The sequence below is a fragment of the Adiantum capillus-veneris genome, chromosome 23, assembly GCF_014529385.1.
Source record: "Adiantum capillus-veneris isolate H3 chromosome 23, ASM1452938v2, whole genome shotgun sequence".
Taxonomy (NCBI): Eukaryota; Viridiplantae; Streptophyta; class Polypodiopsida; order Polypodiales; family Pteridaceae; genus Adiantum; species Adiantum capillus-veneris.
The window spans coordinates 83,105,971-83,115,229 of record NC_140953.1 but is presented as its reverse complement, the minus strand read 5'-3'; the positions used below and the strand labels follow the sequence as shown (position 1 = coordinate 83,115,229).

Below are 9,259 nucleotides of genomic sequence, written 5' to 3'. Positions count from 1 at the left end.
TTGATGGGGGGTTTGCTTGCTTAAATATGGCGGAGGCATGCCCATCCCATTTCAACCAATGAGACCTTTGTGTTTGACTTGTTACTTGGTGAGTCAAAGGTCCTTTTCCTGATATCTGAACATAGCAGCCACCAAGTGGCATTATATTTAAATTTAAAAAAAAACATCGCTGCCAAACTTCGCCTCGCCGTGAAAAGCTACCAGGTGAATAAAATAAAAAGCGCACTCTACGTTGTGTTGCAGTCGCAGATCATCAAGTTGAAGGGTACGTCGCATGCTTGCCAACGTGATGAGCACTCCCAACGACGAGTCTACAGATTAGTAACTCTTAGGGGGAGAAAGCATGGCCAACATGATGGAGAAGATCGGCGACAAACTGCATATGGGTGGCCACAAGAAGGAGGAGCCCCACACTGTAGGAGCCGCCCATGCGCCTCATTATGCAGCCCCCCCTGGCTATGGCGCCGCATGGCAGAGGTCTCGTTCTAGTGCCACTGAAATAGAAGATATCAGATTTCAATCAATGATCAGTTGGCCTAATCTAGAGTCGAATCACCAACACTCATTGCCTTCCCAAGTCGTTCAGCACATGCATATGTCCTAGTGTATTCTATAGATGTTATATAGCAAGGCCCACCAAGCAAGACTAGTTATGAAATGGTGATGCATGTTTTGGATAGGTGCCCACATAGAAAGGGATGTGTGTAAACACCCTAAATTTAGAGTCCCCTGTCTAGTACTAAAATCTGAGATTTTAAAATTCCACTCAGTTCAGGATTTGGTTTTGAACTCAGAGCGGGAAGAGAGTAGGCCTACTGTGGGGGCGAGCGTGGTTGTCACTCTTGCGAGCTTCAGTGTGCAATCTACCATGGAAGAAGTTCGGAGAGATGCAGGTAGGGCCATACTGCAGGGGTCTCCATCTACAGGGCAAGAGAAACCGCTACAGCAGCACGTATAGGCCGAGGTGCCATTCAAGAGGGGGCGCCACCCACAGAACGAGCGAGGGCCGAGGGGAGACGCTCTCTGGCCAAAGCTGAGAGCCTAGCTGTGTCCCAAAGCTTGAGGGCTAGCCAGAAGCAGAGCAAGAAGGCCGAAGCTGAGAAGAGAATAGAGTGAGCGTCAAATGCTCAGACCAGAAGAGGGGAGAGTACTGCAAGGCAGCAAGCTTCAAGGGGGTTTGTGAAGACTCGTAATCAGTGAACTCCATAAGCAGAAGGGGGTGCGCTACAAGTGCAATCTACCATGGTCGACAACTTGCAAGCAGCGATGCACTCTGTAGACCACATGGCTCAAGTAATCTCTCTCTCTCTCTCTCTCTCTCTCTCTCTCAGCGGCATGGACATGGGTTTCTTGATTCTCTTGATTGTAGGGTTTATTGCATGATTGCTGAGAGCTTTTTTTGTCTTACATAGGGTATTGTTGCTCAAACTACTTGCAATGTTTGCGGTTTTTGTGGTCACACGCTTGGAAACTGGTATTTCACAAGTCAAACTCTGTCACAAGTAAGCTTACCTTTCATTGTAGGGGTTTTTGATGTTCCATGCTTGTTTCATATTATGTACATCTTGTGGAATAAGTTTTTTGCTCTATCTAGATTTTCAGGAAACCCTTTGTGAGAGCAACACTGCAGATTGTGTCCCTTCACCAAGGTCCCCGCCAAGACCCAACGGTAGTCCCCCTTCCCTCCCATAAAAGAAAGCAGCACTGGAGCAATTGTAGGAGGGGCTGTAGCTGGAATTTTGGTGGTGGCCATTGCTATTTGTATTGCTGTCTACTGCTGTTGTTTCAAGAAGAAACCCCCTGTACAGAAGGATCCCAAAGTCGATGTTCCTCGAGAAGGAGGAGTGGAAGTAAATCAAATATATGAAAACTCAGGTACATAATTCAGCTCTCAACTGAGACTCTCTCCACTGCATGTTTCTTTGTGTTGTTTCTCAAAAGGGCAAATGCAGTGCACAACTCACTAAAGGCACTCTCTGAATAACAAAGAAATGCTGCCAGTAAATCTTAAAGCATGTTTCTCTATTTTGTTTCTCAAAAAGGCAGATGCAATGCACAACTCACTAAAGGTACTCTCTGAATAACAAAGGGATGCTGCCAATCCTTAAGAGTCATTTGGGTCATGTTTGTCTTTCTTGGCTTAGCAAGAAACAACCAAGAATAGAAGGAAAACCTTACCAAAACAGATATTCACAGTGTCTGTCTTCCCGAGCTTTGACCACCGTCTATCGTAGTTTTCTATTATGACATCTCAAAGGTTATCATGTCTTTGAAAGTCCCCGCTTTGTATCAAGCAATCAAAACTACATTTTCAGCATTAAGGTTAAGGTCGCTAGAGTTTCTACATGTAGATTCCACAACCCTTCCTAGTGTACCTCATGAGGGCGTAAAGGACAATTGCCACTTCAAAAAAGAAACATTGGTCTCGTTGATTTTAGCAGAGATGATTGCAATCAGACGAAAATGACAACCAAACTCTCTTTACTTATTACTGAGTTTATATTAGTTAAGGATATGTGTGATGAACAATGTGGATGATTTTGAGTGATGGTGCAAAGCAGAGTTAAAAGTACTCGTGGGTGAAATATCTATTTTGTTTTGCCATTGGATTTCTATTTAGCTTCTTGTTTTTCTTTTCCAAACCAGGAGCTTGCTGAGGGTGACCACTCACTTGGCTTTTTTCTTCTTCTTCTTCTTTTTCTTTTCATGGATGCCAATTCCCAACAAGGCTATGCCGAAGCGTGCTGTTCAAGAGTTCTCCTTTGAAGAAATCAAAATTGCAACACATAATTTCCGAATCAAGCTTGGTCAAGGGGGATTCGGTTTAGTGTACAAAGGTTTCCTTCAAGAGTGTTTTTTTCATGATTGCTAAGAGCTTTTCTTGAGTGTTCGACAGGATGGGACAACCATATGCAATGACTATGATAGCATGAATTTTTGGCTATAGCCAGCATGGGTGCACGGCGGAAGTTTTTGAGATCTTCCAAGGAATGCTAGCCAAAGGTCTGGAGCCAGATGGCTTTGTTTTGTCTAGCCTCTTGAAAGCCTGTTCAGGGTATGATTGTCCATTGTCTTGTAGTGGAGATCCGCTTTGATGAGGATTCCATCGTCGGAAGCGCTCTTGTTGACATGTAAGTGAAATGCGGTGATATTTTAGATGCTTGCAAAGTGTTTAGCACTATGCCAGGAACAAAGCTGCCGTTATGGAACTCCTTGACTGCAAGGTTTGCATTGCAAGGGGGGCAAGGTTTAGTGTCGAGTTATGTCGAGGATTTGCAGAGACAAGGTTTGAAGTCGGACAAGCTGGGGTTTGCTTGCTTGCTTTCTGCTTGCAGTAGATTGGGTCAGGTGGGTAATGGCTGCATCCTTTTTGAACGGATGCACAAGAGGCATGGTGTTACCCCAGCAATAGAGCACTTCACTTGCATAGCAGACCTACTGAGCCGAGCAGGGCTAGTAACACGAGCAGAAGATTTGCTTCAAAGCATGCCGGCTCCCTCAGACACTGTTGGGTGGTCTACTGTGTTGAGCCATTTTAGGACATTTGGTGATGCAAGGGACGCTTTGCACTCTTCTTCTGGCTTACATTCCAATTTAATGCACCACACGTGTTTCGGTGATTCAACAAAGTCTTGAACCTTCAAGTTTCCATAAGCGATGGCGAATGTGATACATGCACCACTTTCGAGAGGGTGGGCTTCGGTGAGCACCAGCCCGCGTTTCATTCGAGTCGCTTTGCTTGGCGAGTGATTATGCACATGTTCCTACTCATTATCCGGTGCTAGCTAAGATGGAATCACTGGACACTGGGTAGCAGGGCAGCAGATGAACAATATTCGTATAGCAACCAACAAGGCAGTGGGGTGAAGAGTCGCTCTACAATGCAAGGATTGCAATCGAATGACTTCAGTTGGCTGATTGCTTGGACTGAGTTTATGAGGTGGATACCTCCTCGTCACAATTGTGAATGCACAAACAGGTGCAAAAGGCAGCCAAATCGGCGCCAAGTTCTGGGAGGTGGTATGCATAGAGCACGACATTGATCCCACGTGGTCATACAATGGCGATGCTGACGTGCAGCTGGAGAGAGTGAATGTGTACTACAACGAGGCAAGTTGTGGGCGCTATGTGCCTCACACCGTGCTCATGGATCTGGATTGAACCGCCACAGCAACCAGCCCCCAACGTTTTCAAGATCGCCATCAAGGCTGCAGGAAAACAACATTTTCAGCCCTCTGTCGCATCAGACAATCATTATTTTCAGTCTTCAAGTGCAGCAGCAAAAATGCAGCCACATCCCTGCAGATACTCAGCGTTTTTAGCCTTGAATCGCAGCAGCACCATCAGCGTTTTTCAGCCCTAAAAACGCAGCCAGACCTGCGTTTTCAGTCGCCCCAAAACAGCCCCAAGTTTGGCAGATTTTCAGCAGATAGAAGACCACAGATTTCAGCCTTAAGATCATTGTCGTCATCCCCGTCATCGTCATCGACATAGTCCTAGACTAGCACTTTCTGGCAGAAGAGGCAGCAAGAGCTTCCCGCTCAACAGACACCTTCTCAGCAAGAACCCGCAGAACCCCCATCACCCTTGGTGTTTTTGGTCCCCATCCTTGCCACACATCAGCCCCAGCGTTTTTCAGTTTGCATCATCGCTATCATCACTAGATTGCATAGCGTTTTTGCATACCATCAGCAGTACCAGATCCCCTAGCGTTTCCATTGCTACCATCGCCGGAAGTTCTCTGACAGCCTAGCATTTTTACTAGCGATAGCAAATCTGCCAGCGTTTTTGTTTCAATCCATTCTATAGCAGAGGAACATCGTTTTCAGCCTTCTTAGACAGTAGCAGATCCAACCCTAGTTGGTTGCAGAAGATCCCCATTTTCAACCCATGAAAACGTATCCAAAACAGTCATCTTCAGCCCACCACCGAAACAGTCCGAAATTCAACAGATAGAAGACCACAGATTTCAGCCCTAAAGTCGTCGTCGTCATCACTGTCGTCGTCGTCATCGTCATAGTCTCAAGTTGCATCAGTCCATTGCATATACATTTTACCACTTTGTGCAATCAAAAGTAGACCACTCTTGTCGACGAGAGTGGGGCCTTCGGAGGAGGTTTTTACGTCTCCGGTGTCGTATCTCTCTATCTCTCAGTCTCATTCACTTGCATGCACAATGTCCATTCACTTTTTTTGTGATTATAGCACTTTCCATTAAGAACGGAAGGCTCCCCCTTCCATAATAACTAAAAGGAACCTTGAGCACAGTTCGGAGCACTCATCTTGAGCAAAGCGCAAAAAATCATTCCGTTGCACCTAACACATAGTGTCCATTCACTTTGTTGTGATCATAGCACTTTTCATGAAGAACAGAAGGCTCTCCCTTCCATAAGAACTAAAAGGAACCTTGAGCACAGTTCGGAGCACTCATCTTGAGCAAAGTGCAAACATTCATTCCGCTGCACCTAACAACTGGGCCAAGGACACCGAAGGCACGGAGCTCATTGATTCTATCCTTGACGTTGTCCGCAAAGAGGCTGAAAATTGCAATTGCTTTCAAGGTGAGTGCCTTTAACAGTAGGTTGGTAATGGGACACTTTTATGTCCTGTGAAGTGACCATTTTCCTTGAATTATGTCAAGAGTTTCAAAATGGATTTTGAGGTGCTATCTATCTAGAAAGTTGTCTCATGAGTTGAAATAAACTCATATTTTTTTGGAATATCAATTCCATCTTTAACATTGTCCTTGCACAACATTTCACAACTTAAACTGAGTGAAAAAACGGGTCGTGTTTTTGGCTTTTTTCAACTTTTTGCAACTATACCACTCTAGAATTCATGTTTGTGAGGTCTATAATGCTAGAGAACTATCTTCAGTAGTCCTCAACATGTCCTGATGCTTCTAGGGAGAAATAAATATTAAAGTTGTAAGTTATGACCAAATTACAAAAATTGTCAAATCTTGTTTTTTAGCCAATTTTAGCTCTTCTATGATTTTTTTGGTGGATTTCATGATATCCAAATTTATTTTTGATTTTCTATGTCGCATATTGTAACATAAAGCTAACATTCCTTGAGTTTTGGGGCACCTAATATCCTATTTTGCATAGTATACAACGATGGTCGATTTTTTCAATTATGGAAGAAAACGAAACATTTCAGTATATCAAGTATAGCTTTTTCAATATTGTTAGTTTCTTGTGATAACTATATGCATTTTGTAGGTAGTAACCATATCTAATCATAAGGATCAAATTTGGCTAGATATTGAATAGTTTATAAGGGATTCTACAACTCATAATGTTCAACCCAACTTTTTCATGTTTTCTATATTTAACACTTCATCTTTGTCTCCAAGATTCCCCTTGGTAAGAGATGTATTATTCTTTTGACATGCTCCATGGCTCCTTATGAACATAAAGGACAATAGGGAACTAAGAAAACATGCATATATTATTTGTATTGAGTGTGGCTATAGAAACTTTGATGATAGGTTTGCAGAATGGTAAAAATTCAACTTTTTTGTACCTATTTATTTTGGCAAAACAAAAAATAGTGAGTGAGAAGCAATCATATGTTCTGATCACTAACCCATTGAAGTTAATTAGGGAATTTATCTCAAGTCCTATAAAAATCCCTAGTCTTATTTTTATGCAACAAAACATAAGAAATGACCTTTTTGATGAAAATTCACTGGTCCATCAACTTTGGAGGCTTGGTGTGACCAAAGGATGAGAAATTTTACAAGTTTCTTATTTTTTCCATGTTAGTAGGCCTTGAACTATAACCTCATGAAAGGATTTTACAAAATGAGTGGATCTACTATGGTTTTGGAGGTTTTTTTCAAAACCTTGAAAGGACACTTTTATGTACTGTTAGGTTACCAACCTAGTGTTAAGATCTCATTCTATCGTTCTTTATTCTATTTTATTCTGTGAAATGTTGTTTTGTCATGCGTTCTTTGCCATTTCTTCGATGTTATAGTTCCATTTATGTCTAGTATAATGATTTTGTTGTCAGTTTTGTTTATATTTGACAATGTAGCTAGCCTGTGCAATCGTCTTGTTTGAAAACAATGTTCAGATCTGTCCTCAGTGAAGGTTTGAAAACAATGTTCAAATCTGTCCTCAGTGAAGGTTGTGTTAGAAGCTGGACACATCCCATGGCATCTAACTACTCGGCGGACTATTATTTTTGTAATTATTCATTCATTGAGAAAAACCCGATTTTTCACCTTGTAAATATTGGGACTTACAGAAGTTTCCAGATTGTATCCCAATTTTGATAGTTAGATTGAGTAGATGGTTGATTTTGGAACTTTATGGTTTGAGAAGTTGTAAGGTATATATACCACTTTTTGACCTTAATGAAAAACCTTTTGTCATTTTAAACAAGTTTGAAGTCTGTGAGTGAGCGTATTGTGTACGTGAGAGAGAGTGTGAGCTTCGTCTTGATGCTACGTGTGCTACGATGGTCGGAATCGAGTGCGGAGAAGTGCAGTGTGTTGTCCCTGACTAGAGCTACAAGCCGATACCAACATTGCGCGTGTATGGTCCGGCTTTGGGAGCTCCTTCTACGAGCTTCATCGGTTGTTTGGGTGAGCATACGTTATCTGATTTCGCATTGCAGCATATCCACGCGTTCACATTGAGTAGAGATACACATTAGGCACTTCAGATTTCGGAAACAAAGACCTGTAGATTTCGGTCAGACATCTTACATGTTTCTGCACCGGGTGTTTTGGGTTGTGATTTTGGTTTATAGACCTTAGAGAGAGCGGCCTATAGGTATTAGCAGGGTCTCCTTCAAGTTCTATGGTGTTTCGAAAGTGTTTGATGGGTGTTCGGCTCTAACAAGCGTTATAGGAAGATTCCTCTTTTGCACTTTTGAAGACTGACTTAGACAATTGGTAGGGACCTGTGTAGGAATTAGTTAGGATTCGGTCGAGTGTAGGTTGACACCTTATGCTTGCTTCCACGCGCTTGCGGGTCGAGATTCATCCTTAGCTGACATTACTTGTTAGGTGAGTTCTCGCTGTGCTGACATGTGTCACGGCGTATCCGTCCAACATTGGCGTCGCTGCCGGGGACGAAAACCTTAGGTAGGTGACCGAGACTAATCCTTGAGGATTGGGATTTTTGGCTTGCCAAGAGTCTCGCTTTACATTTAGATAGGATCAGAGGGTGGAGGACTCTCTAGGTCTTAGAGGGAGTCTAGGAAGCGTGTGTCTAGCCTAGATCCTTCGACTTAGGTATAGGAGGTAGACTTAGGTAGTTTTAGGTAATAGTCGAGTTCTAGAGTAGGAGTTGGAATGGTAGAAGCGGTGAGAGGAGAGCTTGAGAGTCCGGAAAGGCCAAAAAGCAACCAAAAACACCATTATCACCATTTCTTCATGATAGGTAGGAGTAGAGTAAGTAGGACATCATGATTCAGATCTAGAGCATTTTATGCATGTACACTTGCTTGGTAGAATCATTACAAGTTTGTAAAAGACACAAAAAGACACAAAAGTGTGGTTGAAAGCCTAATTGAAGTCCAAAAGTTACTCTGAATGTTTCTTACAGGTCTTTAGAGCATCAGGAGCATTCCTGTTAGAAAAAACTTTGATTTTAAACCAGGAGACATCCTACGCGTAGGATGTCTACAGGCCAATCTGGGAGGAATTTTGGGATTTTGAGTTGACCAGTGTGTTTAGAAGGTAGGGTTTACCCTAATTTCAAATGGAAAGTGAAAATTTGGCCATCTCTTGACAGGATAAGGCCAGATAGACTGAAATTGCTAGACATCCTACCCAAATAGTGCCAAAACATTAACTTGAGACCAAAACCATAAGATGGCTGCATGAGTGTGTCTTGCATGATATATTGAGTGACCGAAAGGGGTTTCACCTCATTTGGGTAAGAAAATTGGGTTCAAAGTGGACTTTAGCACTTTTGACTAAAAAAGCAAAAATAGCTGAAGTTTGGGACTTTTGACATCCAAATCAAAATCTAAGCATACCTCTGGGATATTGACATCAAGGGGAAGCTGTGGAACAAATCTGGGGTCAAACAGGCCAAAAAGACATCCTACGCGTAGTATATCTTCTGAGTGATTGGGGACTCCAAACTGAAATCTGAGTATACCAAGGTGATTAGCAACTCAAGGGGAGCTTAAGTTTTGAGTTTAAAGCCATTCTGATGAAAAAGACATCCTACGCGTAGTATGTCTAATGCAAGCAAATAAAGCCAGAATTTGACTTTGAGCATTGTAAGGTGTT

General features: G+C 42.6%; 1 protein-coding gene across 1 annotated transcript; it reads left to right on the top strand.

The window, feature by feature from the left end:
- The first annotated feature begins 802 nt into the window (after nt 1–802).
- Nucleotides 803–7,369, top strand: LOC147428079 (uncharacterized). The gene is made up of 7 exons (XM_086497275.1): nt 803–1,293; nt 1,413–1,502; nt 1,595–1,669; nt 1,791–1,875; nt 3,080–3,131; nt 3,336–3,616; nt 3,980–7,369. The coding sequence occupies exons 1-7, from the start codon at nt 1,243–1,245 to the stop codon at nt 4,159–4,161; spliced, it is 816 nt and encodes a 271-aa protein (XP_086353401.1). The 5' UTR covers nt 803–1,242; the 3' UTR covers nt 4,162–7,369.
- Nucleotides 7,370–9,259: the final 1,890 nt, after the last annotated feature.

Coding starts and splice junctions, on each gene's coding strand:
- LOC147428079 (XM_086497275.1), top strand. CDS start 1,243: ATGGTCGACAACTTGCAAGCAGCGATGCACTCTGTAGACCACATGGCT. Junction 1,294..1,412: donor CTGTAGACCACATGGCTCAA/GTAATCTCTCTC, acceptor TGTCTTACATAG/GGTATTGTTGCTCAAACTAC. Junction 1,670..1,790: donor GTCCCCGCCAAGACCCAACG/GTAGTCCCCCTT, acceptor TGTTGTTTCAAG/AAGAAACCCCCTGTACAGAA.